Raw genomic sequence first — 22,310 nt, 5'->3', positions numbered from 1 at the left:
ATGAGCCTATTTCCAAAGCTGACCTCTACCCAAACGCACAAACTCACAGATTTATAGGCACAAACATCCACAGATTGGCACATATACACACAAACACTCACAAATACACATCCATAAATAGGCAACTGATTTACAAATGAGCTGACCTGTGTGTTGGCCTTGCTCTCAGATAGGCTCACACCCCCGCCAGGATGCATAAATCACGATGGACATGCATATGCATGAGCATCTGAGGAGGTGGGATAAGTGTGTGTCTGCATGTGTGTATGTGTGTGTGAAAACCAGCCAACAGCAGTGTTTGTATCGATCATTGAGGCTTAGTTAAGTGCCTTTTATTTCACTGAGTTAAAGTCAAGGACCATGGACAGGCCTCTCTCCAGTGTGTGCGCGTTGCTTTTGAATGGAGAGAAAGAAAGAAAGAAAAAAAGAGGAGAAAGATCCCTTTAACTGTTCTTTTACCCCCTCTTTTTAGTGGCATCCAGGGATAGCACATCGCATTAATGGAACAGAGATGACGTTTCACATCTTGTCTCTCTGGAAGAAGTGGTTTTGGTATTGGACCTTTGCCTGATGTGTGTGTGCATGATGTGAGCCGCTTTAACCCCCTCTTGTTTTATGGACTTATACATGGCTCTGGATCTCAACTGCTGCTAGATTAATTTACACACCACTCACACATGCTTGCCAAATCTTCCTCTCTTTCTCCCTCTTTCCTTTTCTCTGAAGACAGAGCTGAAATTGCCTGGTGAGGTAAATAAATTACTTCCATCGATTGCTGTAGTTGTAGAGTGACTTTATCACAATTTGACTTGTCCAGATACAGATCAGCGAGTGACAGCATGTTTTTATAATGTGCCACTGTGTCTGTGTGTCTGATTTAGTTTAAACGTGTGTGTGTGTGTGTACGTACGTGTGTGTATGTCTGTGAGTGTGTGTCTGTTAGCTGGAAAAAATCTGAGTGAAATCTAAATGATTGGTATCTCTGCATATTAAAAGTTACTGCTAAGGCAGTGTATTGGCCACAAGCTGTGTCATAATGTGTATGTAATTGTAACAGGCCACTGTGTGCATATTGAAAAGCAGATACATTAATCTAGAATTATTAGAACAGAACATTACATCCCACCCTGTGGCCATGCGAGTCGTTGCACTGGTCACTGATAGTCCAGAAGAGCTGCAGATAGATGACATCTTAACACAACTTGTGCTGATACATAACCCTGATAAGTTTTATCTGCAAAATTGTTACAGTATGTGTGTAAAAACCTTTGGGCTTTCCAGATTTCACTTCATAGAGAAAGGTTAAAAGTTCACTAAACAGTGCAGAGGTTCTCTGCGTGTGCATTTGTGCATGTAAATGTGTGTAGCAGTGTGGGGCACATGCTGTTTTAATAGTCAACGTTGCTGTAAAGGGCAAGAAGCCACCGTTAAAAAGACAGGATTTGGAAAAAGAGTGAGAAAAGGCCTCATCTGTTTGTATTAAGCAGTGGAAGAACTGACCATTGAAGAAGCAAATGGGCGGCAAACTGCTAAAAGATATGTGCTACTCTGGCTATGACCCTCGTTATAGCTTTTCCTCCCGACTTTCTCTTTGTCTCTTCAGCCTGCATTTCTCGAGGAGCGCTATTTCACATATTTTGTCTCACAAATTAGATTTTTTTTTTCTCATCGACCTAAATTGATAGAATTTGTTTTTGTCTGAAATTGTTTTTTTGTCTTATTAATACCGACACTTTAGACAAACACGTTGAGAAAAAAAAAAAAGGGCACACTATCAAGATGATACAAAAACAGTGAGCTCCCTAGTTGACAGACTCTTTTTTTTATTTACTCTTGAACGAAAGTGCTCGTGGCTTTTTGTGATCAGTCTGTCCGTCATCTACACTATCAGGTTATTTTCTGAGTCAGATGCTCCTGGTTTAAGAATTAATTAGGCAGTGCAGTGGCATCAGGGTTGGGATTTTGAGTTTGTCAGGCAGCTATTTTAATAGCTAATTACTGAGGGGGAGAGTGTTAATTGGAATTCTCTTAGATAATGTGAACTCCTCTTTGCCTTTTCTCCTCCTCCTCCACTAGAGTTTTATAGAAATTCACATCACTTAATAGACTCTCCTGTTCAGTCTCTTTGGTACATTGTTTCAAATATATTTATTCACATTTATGCCATGCTCATTACAGTCCTGTGCATTTATATAGTGTACCCTGTAAAAACTGTGTTCATTTTACACAGAAGCAGAGAAAGAATTGGAGTGTATATTGTCAAGAAAAAAAAAGGATCTGATTAAGATCCTCATGAATGCACAGTTAATTTTAGCTGCATTTGAGATAATGTAAAAACATAACCTTAATGATAGAAACCTTTTTAAAGGAAGTTATTAATGAGTTCGCTTTTTGCTTAACTTTTGCTGCACATCTAATGAACGAAACTGGCTTAACCTGCATTCTGACTTTCTCCATAGCCCGGGGAGGTCGGGGAAAATGCTAATTCTGGTAAGCTGGAGGATGAAAACACAAAAAAAAGGGATTTTGAATTAAAAAATGTTTGAGATGAAACAATAGTTGCATTTGGATGTTGTTATAATTGGAGCGAATCGCTGACTAGATAAACAGACTTCTCATGGTGGCGCAGGAGTGCACACTTGGGGGTCTTTTCCTCTCTGTGCTCTGTTTAAAAATTAAACTCTTAACCAGCATTAAACAGTGAAGCAAAAAAATTAATATACAGCAAGAAAAGGCTAATCAGAGATCTGTGGTTGTATTGTAATTCCTCTGTTGTGCTTAACTGTGACAAAAACATTATTTAACATCTTTACCTCGGCCCCAGCCACTCAGAACGGCTTGGCACACACACAGAAGACCATACAGTATTTTAATATCATTGCTTGTATATTCTAATCCCGATGCCTCTTGAAGTATAATTCTTTCCTCTATTTTGAAATCATGGATGTGAAATTGCATTAAAGCAGGAGTCTGTGGGCTTAAAAGCAGGAATGTTAAATGGACATATGAATGCAAGGGTGAATCCTAACCTATTAAGTACTTTCCTTATTATTTCTGAAAGTGGAGCGTGGTAATTAGTTTGGTAGAAATACTATAGCGGGGTGGAGGTATGGGTCTCAGTAGTTGAGCCAAATTAATTTCTTCTGTCACCTTGAAAATACGTTCTTCTTAATAGGTTTAATTTATTTCATGGTGATTATCTTTTCTTTTCTTTTCTTTTTTTTTAACACTTCACTGTGATGTGCATATTTTCACTGCAAAATCCACTTCAACCCTCTGCACATTTATGGTATATTCATACCTAAATATGATATAGCTACACAATGTCATTTCTGCTTGGCTGCAGAGTTTGTGTGATCTAAGCGATGGCACTGTGCGTTTTCCCAGGGGTCCCTGCTGCTGCTGCCCAGTTGTCATGTGATCCGTGTGTCTGGCTAAGAGCTCTGTTTTTCTCAGGAATCACTTCAAGTCTTTTTAGTCCTGAAAGTTAACAATCATTCTTGATGTTAAATCCATCAGAAACCTCCATGTGCCACGAGGTCACTTTAATAATCTCCCCTGTGTGATTGTGTGTGTGTGTGTGAGTTTAGGTTATGGTGGGCCATGGGAAAGTGGCATACCTATGAGGATTACAATGATCCCATGGACACTTTCCGTGGGACACATTTGGGTTTCTTGTGAATTCAAGCAGATTGCCATTTTATAACGTCTCACACACCCAAGGCCTCTTTCTATCCGCAACAGTATAAGTCACTATGAGATGAGCATGTGTCGAGTGTATTGTATGTGTACTTTGCCCCACCCCAGTGTGTTTAGTTCACTTCTGATCTCGCAGGAATCACTCTAGTTGCCCTTTCTGGTTTCAACTTACGCTGGTAAATTACACACAATCACTGAAATTACATACTATGGGCTCTCCCCTTTTTGAGTGAGTAACTGTGTGTCTTGATTGTTGACGTCATCTCACAGAACTGTTCTCGATGTCAGGTTTGATTAGACTGAATGAAGTCCAACTGTTTTTGTGTTTTCGTCATTTAGGGGAAGCAAAATGGAAATGCAGCTGTTTAGTGTTTGTGTGTGTGTGTCTGTGTGTGTGTTGAAGGAAATTGCTTTGCGGTGTGTGGCGGCGAGTGCGTAAGACTGGTTGTGAGCTGGTGAGCACGAGAGACACGCTGCACAGAGAAGCTGATGCACAGGTCTCGGTTTTCATTTGAGCGGTTGCAGTAAGGAAAGCTTGAAGGGACAAAACTCAGATGGTGAAGCTACAGTCTGCCAGTTAGTACGCCAGATGTCAGTTATTGTTGGACCAGCATTATGGCAATAACTGCAACTGGCCCACACTTATGAGCATGTGTGTGTCTAAGTGAACTAACTCCACTGTGATAGATTTTAAACAATCTTCTTTTCTGGACTTGCTCCTTTTTTATTACTCTTCTGGCACCTGCAGTGTTTTTCAGAATTCCGTCTCTCTTTTGCAGTTTTTCAGCATTTTGGAAATGTAAACACTTCTAAAATACATCCAGATGTTACCAGCTGTGCTCCGCCACCACAAACACTGGGCAGGCAATGTGTGCGCGTGTGCAACTCAAAGACTTCTTTTTCAACTCTTCATTCTCAGACAGTCAAAACGATTGCCTGATTTTGACGTGGTTCGCTGCTGCTTTGCCCCGACTGTAAACAGGTTTCCAAATACAGTGTGTGTTTCCCAAAGACGATAACTTTAGTTGTTACGAGCGGACGCATGGCTTTATGAAATGCAGAAGTCAGAAGTGATGCAGTGTGACACAGAGAGTGATTTCATGTTGCTATTGATCTTCTGTACATCCTAATATGTGTCTCTCAGGCTCCTTCTTTTCTGCGCTGACGCTTACACAAACACACACACACACATGCATCAACACTTAAATTCACATAAAGCAAATGTAGCATTTTTTAAACAAGCCCTTTAAAGCAAAGCTTCTCATGGATTTGTCATTATAAGAGATTTGACTTCACGCAAGAGACTTTGAGAAGAATCTGATTGTGAGCTGAAAGGTGTTAATGTGTGTTTACAAAATGCCCTTTAGAATATCCACACACACACACACACATAATATTACCTGTTTGGCATGGCCCTAATTAGCAAATGCCCTCATATCTTCTATAATGATATCCTCTTTTGGTATTATTCACGTGTTTGCTTACACAAATGCTCCCATACACAACAGGTGAACACACTTAAATGTCAACCTCGTGCTTTTTCAGATGTTTCATCATACTGTACATTTGCGTGTGCGCGTGTGTGCGTGTATGTATGAGCAAGTGCGTATTTATTTATGCACCATGGTCCTGCTGAAACCTTGCTCCTTGGGGAGTAATTACAGGAGAGGTTTTCTGGCCGTTTTCTCTCATTAGTGTGAATATGGCGGGGAGTCGTGGAACCTCAGTTTGCATGAGCAGCACACACACAGAACACACATGAGGAGGCTGTGTGTTAGGCAGAGGTCCACACATGTGCATGCAGCTGAGGCTAAAGGCACATCTTTAGACTGAAGGTACACGATGCACTTCTTTCGCCACGAGTCTATTTCAGCCATTGCTTCATTTAACACACTCGCGCTGTGTGTTTGGACGTGTTTGTGTGTGTTTCTCCTGTTCTGCAGCATCTGGTCTGAGCCTCGCTCAGCTCTTCAAATCAAACTCCAGGTTGTTTGTTTGGGTTTGCCCTTTCAAACACAGCATTAGGCCTGTCCTCTACTCTGAGGACTATTCCTGGCTTTGGCCTTAGTATAGCTCAGGCTTGCTGCCTGGCTCACTGGAGGTCCCTGCAGGCAAACCTCAGTCCTACTAGAATCCAGGAAGATCCGAACCACAGCGAACCGCCCAGCCACCACAGTGAAACTCTAGCAGCTTCAACCGGGCTCGCCCCACAGCAAGCCTTAAATGTCAGCTGAAGGGCTTCAGTGTGCGTTTCCTACAGTGTGCATTTTCTGTTTGATAGTTAACCTGTCTTGACGAACCTGGTCCACCTATTCAGCAAACAAACAGGAACAGACAAGAAACAGGCACAGGCCTTTGTGACTAACACTTAGGCAGTGGAAAGGTTATGAAAAGTGAGGGAAAGAAACAGTGAGAATCATCAGAGGGAGAGAGAAAACAACAAAGGTGGTGAGGACAAAAGCAGGATTGTATCATTGAAATGACTTGTGAGTTGAAAGCCTTAAAAGTCCTCCCGAGAGCCAGGTCATAAAGCCCATAGATGGGTTTGGCAGCCGAGGCCAGAGCCAGACAGGCCTGGCAGTCGAGTCTAGAGAGCTTCCAGTAACAGGAGATGTAAAAATCAATTTGCCGTGAAAAAGGTAAACAATCGGAAATGACAAATATGCAGGTTCTTTCCATCGCTCTTTTTTCATCTCTTTCTATTTTCAGTGTTATTACAGAAGACAAATGCCGGAGAATGACTCGTCAAGAGTCATGTGATGAGGGATCCCAGCAATGGTCAGTGGGAGGGTGAGAGAAAGAGGGATTTTTTTCACTCGTTTTTTCATTCCCTGGAACAGTCAGGCTGACTTTTGCAGTTATTAGTTGAAATGCACAGACTCTGTATTAGCAGGGATGTCGTGAGCACTCGCAAAAGCACATATGAGCACCGGTCAGCACTCCTGATTAAAGAGAAGGAGGTCGATAGAACCATGTGGATGGAGAAACGATTGAGGGATGAAGAGACGACAGAAAGAGAGAAAAGGGGGAGTGAATCCTTGGGGGCCTGTTTGGTGGTTAGGGGCCCTTGGAGGCCCCAGTGGAAACCTCCATTAGCTGAACGATCTGAGCCTGGGGGAGCTGGTGCTGTGGCGGGCCTTCGAGGCAGGGGCCGGTCTGTTTAGCAGCAGTTTGTCTGCATTGCTCATGACATTGATCCAGTGTTGAGCTGCAGCCGTAGGAAAGCTCTTTGCTGTTGAATAGGCTGAGCAGTGCAGTATTGATAAGGCAGAGTGGACCAGTGGAGAGCCCCGCACCCCGATGGTCATTTAGTTAAGACAGACAGATCTTGTTCAATACATACACCCCACAGCTGCCCTGTGGCACGTTAAATTGGTCCATGTGTCTATGTGAGTTAGTATCTTTTAGCATTTAATCCTCTTTGCTTTCACCACTCCTTCTTCTCAGATGAACAGATCAGCTGTGACTGGCTGGGAAAGAAAGGAACAGGGAAAAAAGAACAAGTGAGAAAACAAATGCGTTTCCCAGGCCACAATTAGCCCGCTTTTATTGCCCGGAGATATGCCCCACTTTATTCTCTGCTTACTAAAAATGCTTCACATCATTGGGAGTGAAGCACGGAGGAAGAACTGCCCGTCAGTCTGCTCTTTAAAATCTGTGATTTTTAGATTAGGATGCACCAGGAGGACGCTGTTAAACGGCTTGTGTATGCACATAAGACTTTTGTTCTTATCTCAATGCATCCATGTGGGTCTCCATTTTAGAACATGTATGTTTAGTGGTTGTTGTGTTTGTACAACATCGGTCGGCGCTCGCAAACAAAACAGCTTGAATCCCTTGCGCAGAAGCCATCAATTCTTAATGAGATAATGACATGCTAGCATACTCGCAGCAGCAACCCTGTTTACAGATCAAGACAAACCACAAACAAGACACAGGCGTGCTGAATGCTCAAGCTTGCTTTCTTCTACATTTTCTTTTCCCCTCCTCTCTAGCCATGACTTTGTGCGCCAGTCAAAACCTTGCAAGGATAACAGGTGGAGAACATCTTGATGTGCGTTAAAGTGTGTGTGTGCCGATATTGTGTCTATCTCAAAGACATGGCCACACACAATAACGTGACAGGCGCTGTAAATGTGGTTACAGACCAGATTCCCTAATAAGAGAAGAATGTTGTCTGTGGTATTCAGAGTTTTCCACTGGAATCACACATTCATCCAGTCTGTTTCCTGCCCCGAGGTCTTCCTCTCTGCACAAGGAGATGAGGAGAGGGAACCCTCTGTCTCCCTGTCCTGCTCCTAACTCCTCCAATAGTCTATCTCTCCTCCCTAGCCACATCCTTTTTCTTATCCGTTTCATCACTTATTCTCCCTCTTCCATCAATCAGTGTTACTTAATGTGGGCTTTTTGAGCTCTGTCTTCTCTTCCTCTCTGTTAAATTGAGCTGGTCTGCTTATGGAGTGACACAAGCACATGACTCACGAGTGAGTCAGACCAATTCAGGAACTACTGCAGCGGAAACGGTGGTGGATTAGGAGGAAAGGTGTCTTTCTCAGACTGGTACAGGAAAACACATGCTTATGCAAACGTACAGCTGAGTAAGAATGAAAAAAAATAAAACATGCGTGGTGGTTAACTGAATCTTCAATTTAATGAAATTCTTAGTCTGGCTGTAGTGTAACTTTAAACAAACCAAGACAGAAGTTGAAAAATTCACATTCAAATACTTTAACCTTGAAATCTCCCCTTGCCAAGGCACCAGCTCCCTCTTTTTTTTCATCTGTTAAATGTTTGAGTGTTTGATAGTTTGAGGTCTATAGCAGAACCCGCCCGGGAATTAATGTCATTCATATGCCCTGCGGAAATTACTTTTGAAATGCATATAATCTAAAACATGCAAATGAGGCTGACTTTGTGCACCCTGTTTAATATGAATTATCATTTTGTGAATACCTATTATTACTGCGTACATTTCTCCAATTATATTGTTCTTTTTTTGTCACTTTTTGCATGGGGACACACATGAGCACATCAGGAGCACCGAGAACGAACACATGCACACTCATGGTCACATGCACACACTCACAGAGAAATGTCTTTGTGATGGGTGTGTTTTAATGAGGAGTAATAAGGATGGTAATGACCCAGTCCACTTCTCTCTCCATCTATTTTGTCTGCCTCTCTTGCCCACTGCCTGACACACAGCTGTTAGTTTAAATAAAGCCAATGAGAACAGTTCAATTAAAGAAAAAAATGAATGAATACATCACATATGCAGCATTTTTTTTGCAGATTTTGCAAATTTACCACTGAAAAAGTACTTTAACAACAAATACAAATAGCAAGGCAGGATATACAAGTGTTGCTCATCTAATTTTCATTAAGTGACTGAAATATTGATGCATTTTAAAAGTGAACAGTGCATGTTTAGTTTGTCTCTTCCTTTTCTGTTCTGGTAAAAGAGCAGTTATTAATGTCCTTGTCCAAGAGGCAGACATTTTTTTTCTTTGCTCTCTTCTTCTAAATCGAATTGAAGGCATCCCTTTTTCAAACGCATTACTCTATTAATTTATTTATACTGCGCCATAAATTATTCTATTAATATTAGCATGTTCCAAATTAGTATGAACTCTCTCAATGTTCCTTCTACTTCTATTAATTAGCCTGCTTGTCACTATAACAAAGATTTTTCTTTCTCTGATAAATTATAAAGGAGACATTTTTTAATACAATGAGAACTGCCTGAGAAATTATTAATATTTCAGTTGTGGCCTGTAAGACAAAAGTGAGGGGGGGAAAAAGAGCAAAAAGAACAGAAAACTAACAATAACACGGAATATATTTTAGGCTATCGTTGGTATTCGACAGTGTTGATTTTTATTTTGCTTTTCCAAGAGAAGACAAGAGAAAGAAAGAAACACTAATGTTCCCATGTGTGTGCTCACCCACACAGAATGCTCAGGGATATCATCTTGTTTTAGCACTTTTGGACTTGTTAGGATGTGAGTTAATTACCTCTGTAACAGCTTGGACCAAGTTCAAAAGTACTAAAATTCAATTAATTTGAGAACTGGACATGCTATCATTCTCTCTGCATGTCTCCTTTAAAGTCTGTCCTGTTTTTACTGTGGACTTATTCAATTATATTTGATTAAACTCGCTCTGATCCAATCTATTAATTAACTAGGAAATGCAAAGTGCCCGACTTGAAAGCCGATGTACTAAATTATATCATGTCCACTTTGATATTTATTTATATTTTTTTTTACAGTACTTTCTAAAAACCCATTGTAATCCTATGTTATTATAGGTTGCTGTTGCCCATTTTCAGGTAATATTAAATCTGTTCGTTTTATCTGCCTTGTGACCCAAATTTTGATCATACGTGAAATTATTTCTCTCCTAAAGGCACTTATACGTCTACATGGAATACGCCTCCTTTTGCTGTTCCTTCCACAATTTTGCCTTTCAATAAAATATAATTTGCCCCATGTAATTAAATTTAGGAACTTGGTAATGTATTCAGTGACGGCAGAGGAAATCAGTGTCAGGAGTGGATCACTTTCTTGTTAAAATATTAACTGAAGGAAATTCCATTTTTCTCACGCACCTGCACATACATTCACACACATTTCTTCTATCAGATGTTAAAAAAAAGACCCCAGCCCGTAATTGTGTTTGAGCGTGAGCATTTATGAATTCCAGCACTGAGGATCAAATAGGTCACTTTCCCCACGCACTGTTTGCATGTCACATCTGTCGCTCAAATACAAAAATTAAATCTCAATGCGCTTAAGTCTGGATTTTATTCATCTCTTTTTCGTTCATGTCATGTGTCTATTTCCCCACTGACGCCTTTTCCTACAGAATATTTTCTTTTTCTTCTTCTTTTTTTTCCTTTTCTCCCCCTCTCTGCCCTGCTTCCCCCCTTCACGGTGAAGGTCATTCTAATAAAGAGCTCTCATAGGACAGAGCTGCTAATTGCTCGGCGGCACTCTTGCTGGTTTCAGATCCAAATAAAGGCACATTGCCTTTTTCAAAGGCTCCTCTCCTTCTTGCCCTGCATTCCTCCTCACCTCTGTTCCATCATGTTGAGTATATTCTGAGGCGAATCTGTGTGGGTTGCCGTAGCTTGACCTCAGCCTCTGCTACCTCTCAGGACAGAGGAGAAAGATGAAAGTGGACCTGCATGATCACATTATGAATTTTCAGCTCGCAAACTACAACACATACATGCACACGCGTGAGCTTTACTTCTTTAGGAATGTACAACCAGTGATTTCGAGCTCAGATAAATGAGGTGTGCATGAGGTCTGCTCCTTCTACAAATATTTGCGTGTATCTTTGTGTCTGTCTCCATTATTTTGAACAGGCAGCAGTCTGCAATCTGGTAAATCACTTACTGCACTCTAAAAGAAGGGTCGAGGTGAAGGCAGGAGTGTATGTTTGCCCCGGTCATACACACATACGGAGCGATCTCATCGGTGCGGAATGTGCTGTGTGTTTACCTATGGCTCCAGAACCCACCTGACCGAGGGAGGCTAATCTTTATGGGCTCTGTAAACAGGGACTTTGTCTTCAGAGAACTGCAGGCAGCCAAGCAGACTCACAATTCACACATGAATATACACATAGATACACACGCCGAAGAGGTGGGGTGGGGTTGGGGGATCATTTATGTTAAGTTACTGTACAACAGTACAGACAAAAAAGACTAAAGCACTTGCAAAGGCTGTATGCACTGGCCAACATGATATCAAGTCAAATTAAATGTCAGATGGTGGATTTTCTTGTCATGATCACCTCTTTTCTTCTGTCCACTCTGAAGAAATAACATTGGCGTCTTAGCCAGCTGTACAACACACTTGAGGTCATACCTGTAGGCCAGTGCTGCTCACTTCTCCTTCTAGGTAGATGATGCTCTTTGAAGCCAGCCGGTTGTGCATATTGGCTCACATCTGACTGAGTATCTGTCTATGGGATAATGGAATTCACCTGTTCGCACTGGAGCTGGGCCAGGCCAGCCACAGACATCCAGTATTAGCCCTTTGCTGTTAGCCAACCTGTTAGCGCTGGCTGGCAGCCAAAGTAGCCTGGAGCAGGGCTGTTAGCTGCTAGCTTTAGCTCTATGTTGAAGTCTGGCTGGCTGATTTGGTCTGGTATCCTGCTGCAAATATGACTAACTTGTAGAAACAGCCTAACTCGGGCAGGGAAAAATATGGAAAAAGATTATTTGCAACAGGTTTTTGTGTGTGTGTGTGTGTGTGGGTGTGAGTGTGTGCGTGTGTGTGTGCACATGCTTCTGTGAGTATGTTTTGTGTTGTTTTTTTTTTTTAGCTTACCTGGCCTCATTCTTTTTAATTGAAGTTAATACACGTCAGCTCAGAAATGCCACGCAGATATACTTACAATCCCGGTTCCTTTTTTTCCCCCCTTTGTCATCTTTTTAGAGTCACTAGTAGAGACCATTGCTGAAGATATCTGGTCTGGAATATACCGACATACCCACTGGGCCTATATGTAGCTGTTAATCTTTATCTTGTATTTACTTGCAAGTTGTTGAGTTTACATTTAGGACATTTTGCAAATGCATTCACCCGTTATAAACATTTGCCTTTATCTAACAGAAAAACATGAGGACAAAATGTATGTGAATATGCTTTCAGAAAATCCAATAAGTGTGTGATAGTCATTCATTTAATTGCATTTAGAATGTTTTGAACAACTCTTCTCAACATGTTTTGGCAAGTCCAAAATGTCTCATTAGTCAAATAGTTGATTATCTGCTTGCATAGAAAGGTAAAAAAGAAGGTGCAAGCAGGAGGATATGCTATTTAAGAGCTGCAAGGATGTTGTCAAAACTCCAGAGCTATGATTATACGATTATACGCTTTGTGTTTCAAATAGTTACTGCTGCATTTACACAAATATTGATAATTCAGCACATATATTTTTATTACTTATTGTTTTTTTTTCTTTGCACAAAAAACGAAACAAAGTTTCTTACTGTACATAACGTTGATTTTGAGTTATTTTTGTTCTTTCTGCTTATGTTTTCACATGTGAACTAAAGACAGGATTAATGGAGGTATAACCGCCTAGATCTATTTAGGTTTATTCTGGGGTTTGGGGTTGAATCACATTCCCTCAGGGCCAGTGTCGAAGTTTATTTAGCACAGGAATCTTTGCCAGATTGCAGAGCGAGAGTGTGAGAATATGGGTTTATTGAATTATGATCTGTCTTCATATGTCAATGTTCACGTCCCTGTCAAAGCATAGATCAGCTAAGACTTTTTGTGATGCTTTTCAGAGACAGATCCTCAAGCTGAAAAGTAAATGAGAATTTTTTTGGACACAATGACAGCAACCTATTTCTTTTTTCTTTTTAAGATCCGTGATTGCCAGTTATAATGAAATAAAGCTCCTTTGGGTGTAATAGACAAAGATTTTATGAATCCGCAGAGCCACTTATTGTCAACAGAGGCTCCACAAAATTCTTCTTCCTGGTTACAAAACAGGTTAGAGCCTCTGCTTCTCTGATACTCTGTCTCCAGAAGAGTGTTTCTCTTGCTCGCAAATACTGATTGAACTATCAGAAATCATAGGAATAACCTATGTGGATTCTATTTCAGAGCGATGACTTTAATGTTTTCCAGGGTTGAACCTGCCACTATAACCAGAGGGAGAAAGAAAGCAAACAGGGTTCAGGAGAGATAATTCAATAGTCAGATGAAAGTAGATGGATGATGGAGTGTAGATACTGGTACAGACATTTTTCCCCTGCGCCCTCTCCCTCCCACCCTTATTCCCTCAGTTCTTTGCCTAATAAGCAGCGTTCCTGTGAGCTGATGCAAGGCGGAGGAAACAGAACAGGCGTTCTGGGACCGCTGGAAATATTCCCACATGAGGCATAACATGATAAAGACTTATTATCTCACTAAGCTGCTGTAAACACAGATACACACATAAACACTGTACACAATTCACTGACTGTCGCACACAAACACGCAGAAAGTGAAACTGGCCTGGCTTAACGTTTCTGACGGGCAGTGACCAGGAGGAATCTGACAGAGCCAATCCCTCAGACAAAGCCTGAGAGTCAGCCAGCATGAGCCAGCTCACTGGGCATTTGGCTCGGCTTGTTTGAACTCCACACACCCAGAGCAGAGGGAAGGGGAGAGTTGAGTTCTGATTATTATTAGGGCAACATTTTCGGGAACATCTGAACAAGTAACGTGTCTAAACAGGACTCATCCTAACTCCTCTCCGCTCATCAATCACACCAGAGACACACATAAACACATGCAGCCATCGTTTGCAGTGAGCTAATCCATTAAAGTACAAAGGTAGGTGTCAGCCTCTTAGACAAACACACACACACACATATACATACACCAGAGTCATCAGAAACATGTTGAGTCCCATTTCCCTTCTTCTCTTCTCCATCCCAATTAAAAGGCAAAGGAGGCCTTTTATTTCCCTCTCTTCCAAACACATTCTTTATCTCTCTGATCTGAGCTCCTCCCTCAGTCCCCTCGGGGTAGTGGGAATGTCTCTCCCCACACACTCTCAGGTCAGGGGTTCAGCTAGAGAGGGTTTGAGCATGTAGGGAGACTGAGAGTGCGAGAAAGAGACACACAGAAAGAGTGAGCAGCGGGTTGAGGCAGGCCTCTGCACGGGCAGCTCCTCTTCACTGCCAGAAACGCTTAAACTTATTGCTCTATGTGTGTGCGTGTATGTGTGTGTATCATAACCCTAATCAGAGACTTCAGAGTAGATTTATGCCCCTGCCTTTTTCTCGACCTCCATTACACCAGCTTATATACACCCATTACAGGATATGACAGAGTACACACCCTTTAGATGAGCATACCACCACACCGCCTGTGTGTGAAAGGAGGGCATGCGCTCTCGTCTATACACACTTCCCACTTTCCCATTAGGTTCTTGTACACCTGCAAGCTCCGTCTCTCGGACTGTCTTTATCTCCCTTCCCCTCATTGCTAATAAGGTCAATGAGAAAGAGTAAGAAGCAGATGGGTGTGGAGTACATTACAGCACAGCACTGCACAGTATAGCGTGGGCTAGATAGCAGGCTGGTGATTCATGCTTAGTGAAATGTGTGATGATGTGAGGAGTTTCTACTGCAGTGCAAAGTCAGTGGACTGTGCTGCAGGATCTGTTGATCACTCAGCACTATGCCTTGCTTCATAATATTACCTCAGGGAGTAGTTTGAGCTATCTGGGGTCTGGACTTTAGAGGAAGCGGATGGGTGGCGGGAGAATGAAGGAGGAAGAGAAGAGGAGTGAGGTTGGAGATTAAGTGACTAGCTTTAAATGTCACAATAACACTCTACTTCTCACTCCTAACTTCACAGGCAGATGGGTGCCAGGAGAGAAACAGGGGAAAGTCAGTGGGGAGAAAAAAGATATTGCTGTAAGATTTGTGGTTTTCAAGTGGTCCAGCTTGTCAGGGAGAAGACTTGCACTGGTCAAATCCGTCAGTTAAAGGTTTAGCAAATCAAACAGCCATTCATCTGTGAAACAGGAGATGCTAAAAACATCTATAACATTTATTTTTGATTAAAAGCTTTTGTCTTTCACTTTGTAAAAAAAAAAACATTTACAAAGATAGTCATACCAAAATCTGCCCAGTATCACTGCTTTGCAAACTTTATCTGTGGCCGTTTGAATGCAGTGCATGTAAAATCTCTTTTTTTTTTTTTTTTTTGTGGAAGCAGCGGTGAAGTCACTTCATTTCAGTGGGTGTGAGCTGTCACCTTGATAACCACATCGATGGAAGTGAGGCTTCTCGTTTCTTAGGTGCAGACATGTAATTTTAACATGTTACTTGCCTCAACTAGATGCTGTAGCGTTACAAATTTAAGCTCTCTTCACATATTTCATTTAAACCAGGCTATTCAGATGCTTTTCCCACTGCAGAATATTTTATATCTGAAAAACTTGGAAAATATAACCAAAACTAAAGTGGCAGGGCAACACTTCAGTGAAAAAAACACATTTTAGTGATTTGAGTGAACAGGCCCTTCAAACAAGCACACCCACCAGCCCATACGCCTGCACATGTTTGCATCACACACACGAACATGCTCAGGTCCCTGTCCGTGTGCAGGCATCTGGCAGCATTCCATTAACAAAGCCACCAGCGTTCTCTCACACACTCACCTGCTGTCAGCGTCTCGCAGATGGGGAAACACACACACACACACACACAGGTTCATCTGCTCTTGCCTCAGAGGAAAAGAAAAGTTAGATTCTCTCATGAAATAGCTTTTATTGTTTCCCCAGAAGGCAAGGCTTGTACACTTCTAAAAAACACACACACACAGACAGCGGGCAGAATGCCTCGATGGCGTTTTGTGTACCCATTCCGGGATGCCGAAATAAAAGCAGCAGAACTTTCCCCCTTCAAAAGTACGCACTTGTGTGTGTTAATTTCTAAAACAGGATGAGGCAGAAAGACGAGATTGAGCTCGTTATTAGGAGTTCACAGCCTGCGTGCTTGTATGAAGGTTTGTTTTGTTTTGTATTAGCTGCCTTGTGTGTGAGCTCTGCACGAGTATGTGTGTGTCTCTGGCTCCTCTCTCCCACGCTCAAATGCCTAACGATGGCAAATGCTCTTGTGTGTTTGCGAGGCACTGTTTCTCAAAAACAACAACACATCCAGGAACGGCTCGTTTTGTCGGGTTTTGTGGAAGGAACGCGCTCTAATTAGAGAGGCCCTCTGAAGGTGCATCAAACAGATCCGTCTCAAAGACCAACCTGCTCCTGGCTCACACACAGCGCACACATGCCACCTCTGATTATTGGAGAAATATGTGTGTTATTTAACTATATAGCAGAGTATTAACAGCCTTGTCAGTTTAGATTTGCTGCTTATCTGATCCTAATCCATGTGTGCGCTCCTATGCACACATTCACATGCATACAAAAAATGTGTCTGCTATAGGTGTTGCTATATGGCCTTTTGGGCACGTTTGTGTATGCGTGGTTCATGACCAAAAGCTCTTTTTATGATGTAGATATGCACACACACACACACACATGCAAAAACACACATTTCTACCCTATATCTCTTCCTGTATTTACTTTAGTTTCTTACTTTGTTTGTTTAGAAAGATGGGAGCAGGCATTCTGCTCTAACCTGACCTGCCCTGGTCACTTTTGCTCAGTCTTTCTGTGTTCCTCTCCCCCCACCCTGCCTTGCTTTCAGGTGCCAGTGATGATGGTGGAATCGGCTTCTGAGACCATTCGAACAACACCGTCCAACCAGAACGGAGTCAGCAGCCTCAGCAGCCAATCAGATGGAGGGGGAGGTCGAGAGGGTGGGTCCAACGGAGACGCCAATGGAGAAATCAGTCCGGTCGACTTACTGCACCTGCAACAGCAACAGGTGTGTTTGCGCGTGTGTTACTTACTGAATGTGCATGTTTTGAGGCCCGCGTGCTTTTGTGTGCATGTCATGCATGAATTTCACATTGTCCCTCTAGGTACACTCGTTTTGCAGCACCTCCCACTTGTCCAACTCCCAAGCATATGTACATTAAGTTTTGTAGAACAGCAAGTACACACACGAGCCATTATATAACGTAGAGATATGACAACACTTTGTTGGCCAGAGTCTGGTAAATGTCAGTTTTGCTTGTGCGCGCAGTGAAAAGCTCTGACAGGTTGGCTTGTCAGTGCTTTAATTATCCACTTTCTAATGTACCATCTAGTTCCACTGGGACACAGTTCACCAAAAGAATCCATACACATGAGGTTTGCACTGATATAAAGTTGTGTTTGTCTGGGTTTGACACATCAGCTTGTAGTGTTGGCTATTATACAATTTATCTCCCACTCCAAATCTTGCTCACACACACACACACTCACAGTGGCCACTGCGTCACAAGGAATTTCCAAACTTTTCCCGGAACATCTTGGATCAAGTTCATCATTGTATTTCCCATTCCCCTCAAAATGCTCATAACTCTCTGCTGATTACTCTCTGAAGAACCTGGGCCTGCACACGGACCGCACACGCACACACAGCGCTTCAAAATAGGTCTTCATGTTAGTCATTTTTCCATAACCAAACAAAAATCTCTACCGAGCAGTCAATGCTGGCTGCCGGTTCATGTTTTTAAGTAACTTGTGTGGCACATGCTGACAGATGACACACATTTACGGATTTTTTTCTTGTTCTCGTACTTATTTCTCAAACAAGAAAAACAAATGTTTAAACTGAGGCGAAAGACGTTTATGTGTGTCAGTCCATCACAGAGGGTCAGTCTGAGTTCTGGCTTCTACGACACCACCTGAGTTTGGAGTTGAGGAATCCCGGACGGGAGAAAAACAGGGTTTCCTCCCTGCTGCTAAAATTATTCCCTTAATTATAATGACGGAGCCTTAGGTGTATGAAGAACACTTAAAGCCCTTTACTCTCCCCCCTCCTTTCCCTGACTGCATCCTCACCCTGCTTCCTCAGCAACCTTCAGCCGAGGACACACACACACACACACACACACACACACACACACACACACACGTACAAATGTGCACATATTAACACCAAACTTGTAGCTCATACAAAGCAGGTCTTTATTCTCTCGGACGTGTCTATGCTCTCTATGTTTTTGCACCTGTGTGTGTGTGTGCACCCTGGTATTTCCTCTCTTGAACGGGTTACCAACCACAAACATAGCTCCCTCTCTCTTTCCATCTTTTTCTCTTCCTTTCCCTCACTGTACTTCTTTTTTACTTCTATCCGCTATGGACCTTGAAAGACAAGCACAACCTTTCCTCTAGATCCCACTGCTTAGTTCACAAAAAAAAAGAGTTACAGCCCCACATGTGTGTCTCTAAAGCCATGTTAATTTAACTTTTTTTATAATGAGCCTTTTTTCTTAAAGCTCAGACTGATGACATCAGTTTTGTTATCATTTTTCTCCAAGAATTTTTCAGAAAACATGTATGAATTTTTGAGTTTGGGCTGCACTATTACACGCACATCTTAAGTGTTTGGTCGTATGTGTGTACTTATATAAGTATTGGAATCATGTGGACCATGCTAGTAAAGTCTTCATCATTCTCCCTGTGTAAGATAAAAGCACTTCTTGCGGTCATTCTGACGGAACACCCTGCTGACTAATTTTTTTCCTATTCCTCTCTTTCCTCTCTCTTCTTTCTCAAATTTCTTTCCATTTATATCATAAAAACCCCATCTGTCTAAATTTACATTTACAGCATTGAAAAGTATAAGAACACAGTAAATGTAGCACATTCTTTTTTTCTCAATTTGTACAACACGTCAGCTTTTGTACAGAACAGTTTTTTCTGATGAAAAGAGTCAGTAAATACAAAATGCCCACTGAGTTCTGCCTATTAAGCATCACTGACAGATGTCTATAAGAAGAAAGCTGAGCTCAGAGGTCCCAGTTTTTTTTTTGTTGTTGTTGTTTTTTTGCCACCTCAACAAATCAAAACTTTGGGATTTTGCCATTGTTATTCAATTCCTTATTTTCAAATACTACATGAGGAAATAATAAATGATAAATGAAAACAGCGAATCGTGTCTGGAGTCACAATATTTAATACTATTGTGATTAAATCTCCCCAGTCTCAGTTCCACCCAGGTGGCCACAAAGCATAGCAGATGGCTTCTCCCATCAACTTACTTAATCTTGCATATCCCGCAAGAATCCAGCTGCCTTGCCAGTTCAACGACATAAAAACCCAGGAAAGGATGATTCCACAGACTAAACAACCCAGTTTTAGCCATTACATTTCACTCCTTGGTAAATGTTGGACGTCTCCATGAAGTGGAGTTCAAGCACTTCTTCCTCCACAGAACTTTCTTGCAGTTGAGTGGACTTGACGGAGATAGCTAAGTTCTCCCAGCTTGTGGCTCAAGATGTGGCTCACGTTGAAGTATTTGAGATTTGACATATCAGCATTCAAACATGTTTTTTTTTCCTTTTTCTTTTAAATTTTATGAAAAACTTGTGAAAAAATGCTCAGCTCAAAATCCCACACTTTAAACTTTTGGAGGAAATTTTTTGAATACCTTGAAAATTCTTAAATTAACATCTGTAAATAATTTCTTCTGCCTGTAAGAGCCTTTTTGTTTTCCGTAACTCGGCCACACTTCAAGCTTAAGCAGCTTTGCTGTGGTAGAGCTGGGTGGCCATAGAGGCTTTATTTTTAGCCTGAGTCACCACCTGACTGTCTCAGATGTATCTCCTGCTCTTCTTGCTCCTTCCTCCTCCACGCCTGAGTCTCTCACCCGAAGGTGTAGTGCAGACCAGTGTTTGTGCTTAAACACCATGCCGGAGCGCACTGGAGCAGAAAAGACACACAGACACTCTTGCACGCACTGACACACAGAACTCCTGACAGTGCGGTGTTGTCAGAACACAAAGCTATCTTTTCCTTGGGGCCCTTGGGAACCTGAGAGAAATCACAGCTATTGTCAGCCATCAAACCCCGTGAACTGGCTTCTCTCTGTCTTCTGCTTATCCTTTTATTTATATATATATATATATATATATATATAGATAGATAGATAGATAGATAGATAGATAGATAGATAGATAGATAGATAGATAGATAGATAGATAGATAGATAGATAGATAGATAGATAGGAAGGAAGTTTCAGATAATCAGTGGCTAAACTAGGAGGAACTGTGTGAATGGAGGGATGAGACAACTGATCGGATGAAATGAAGGTAAAAGGACAGCCAAAGAAGCAGCATGATGGGTTGGGGTGGGGGAATTGGGGGGCATTTGGGCTGGAAAGAAGAAACATAGGGATGAGGGAGGGGTGTAAAGCTGAGACGTGTCAGAAAAGGGCGCCTGGGCCTCCCTGTGGAATGTGGCCTGTCTGCCTCCCCAGAAAGAACAGAGCAAGAAAAGAGGGAAGACCAAGTGAGTATAGAAAGTGAAGGGGGGGCAAAGAGCGGTTTTGCCCTATCATCCAGGGGGTGAGAGATTGGGGGAGTAAAAACATGGGGAAGAGGTGCGGAGTGTGGAGGAAGAAGAAGTGGAAAAGTGAGAGTGCAGGGGAGAGCGTATGGCACTTTGTTGAGGTGCCGGGTGTGGACGTGAAATGATGCATAGCAGAGGAGAAATGTAAGCAGGATAAATCCTAACAAACCTCAAAGTGTGTGTATGTGTGTGGCTGGGTGGAGGGTGCTCTGACGAGAACCAGGTGTCTTCAATTCTCTGTGTGTCTTTAAGTCTCTCCTACCTTTTTTTTTTCTTTGCAGATGTGAGTCCACACTGTAAGCACTGCCCCCCCCCCCTTCTCAGTTCTCACCCACTGCTGTCTCCTCCTTTTTCTTCACCATCAATTAATCGCCTCTTGTGATCCAGCAGCTACAGTAGTAACTGCTGATGACGAGGGCAAGAGGGGAAAGTAGGAAGGAAAAGGAAAGAGATGGTGGCGGAAAGGTGCCATTTCCTCTTGGGAGTGCCACTCATCGGTCAGCTAAACCAGCCTGAGAGGCTTTTTTCCCCTTCCTCTCTGTCTTTTTCGCTCTCCCTCGTACTCTTTCACGCAAATAGAAAGTGAGAGGGGGACTGAAGCAGTGGTCTCCCTTCCCTCGGGACTTAAAAGGAACATTGGTTTTGAAAAAGGCAGTTTTAGAAATTGGCTTGGAGTTTCGATCCCCACTCCTATTTGTCATGTTCTAGGTTTTTTTTTTTCTTTCTTTTTGTCAGTTCTTCCCACTTTGTTCTCTCATGTCCGCACACATACGAGCAATCTTTGTTTCTCTCCCTGTCTCATGCGCGCACACACTGGCAGTTACACACATGCACAAAGCTGATGTGAGTTAATGAAGGGTGTAATTAAGAAGCCGCAGTGATGACTGGAGATCAGGGGAAACCGATACAGATCTCAGATATACACAAACACTGATGAAAGATAGCTGTTTTGTGTGTATGCACGTGTGCAAGAGTGTGCATTTGTCCGGAGTGTTTTGCAGACAGATGTATGAGTGTGTTGTGAGTGTGTTTGTGTGTGTACGTGTATTAACAGACGGTGAGAGATGCTGGAGGATTCAGATAACGTATAGCTTCCTGTTAGATTGGCTAGACTCAGTAATTGGGGCCTGTATGGATGGAGGTGGGGAGCTTTGGAGGGCTATGTGATTCTCCAGCTTTGCTAAATTATGGGAGGTGAATGTTGGTCACTGGGACAGCTACGTCTTGTTTGACCTTAAGGTCTCTACTGAGTTCACTTTCAGGTCAGGAGTGTAGAGAAGATAAAGGTGAATGGGGTGTGTATAGAGGGGAAGGAATTGAAAAGAGGCAAGATTTTCCCAATCTTTTAAGATTCCGGTTATTAAATTGGACTTGTGCATTGTGCAGCTGTGTGACAGGTCGTATTCCATGTCTACCTTTGTTTACATTTCTATGCCCGAGGGAAATCCGTGTGTGAGTGTTTTGCAAGTGTCCAGCCATCCGTCCATCCGTCCATCCATCCATTCGTTCGTCGTGTGTGCCTACCAGTAAATCAGTCTCGGGCCTCTCTCTGAGTGCTGTCACCTCCTAAAAGCTTTCCCTTGGTCTGGGCCAGGCCTTCCTCTTTAGGTGTAAGGTCAGC

The 22,310-nt window shown here is 42.3% G+C and overlaps 1 protein-coding gene across 2 annotated transcripts in view; it reads left to right on the top strand.

Annotated features, from left to right (window-relative positions):
* Nucleotides 1-22,310, top strand: part of foxp4 (forkhead box P4) — an 89,132-nt gene that overhangs the window by 15,521 nt on the left and 51,301 nt on the right. For both annotated transcript variants that reach the window (XM_075460686.1, XM_075460685.1), the window contains exon 2: nucleotides 16,934-17,113. In XM_075460686.1, coding sequence (XP_075316801.1) covers nucleotides 16,943-17,113 — 171 coding nt within the window. In that variant the 5' untranslated portion in view covers nucleotides 16,934-16,942. The remainder of the gene's footprint in view (nucleotides 1-16,933; nucleotides 17,114-22,310) is intronic.

Source organism: Odontesthes bonariensis, chromosome 3 (assembly GCF_027942865.1).
Source record: "Odontesthes bonariensis isolate fOdoBon6 chromosome 3, fOdoBon6.hap1, whole genome shotgun sequence".
Lineage (NCBI taxonomy): Eukaryota > Metazoa > Chordata > Actinopteri > Atheriniformes > Atherinopsidae > Odontesthes > Odontesthes bonariensis.
Note: the sequence above shows the minus strand (reverse complement) of the source record. Positions and strands in the feature narration are given on the sequence as shown.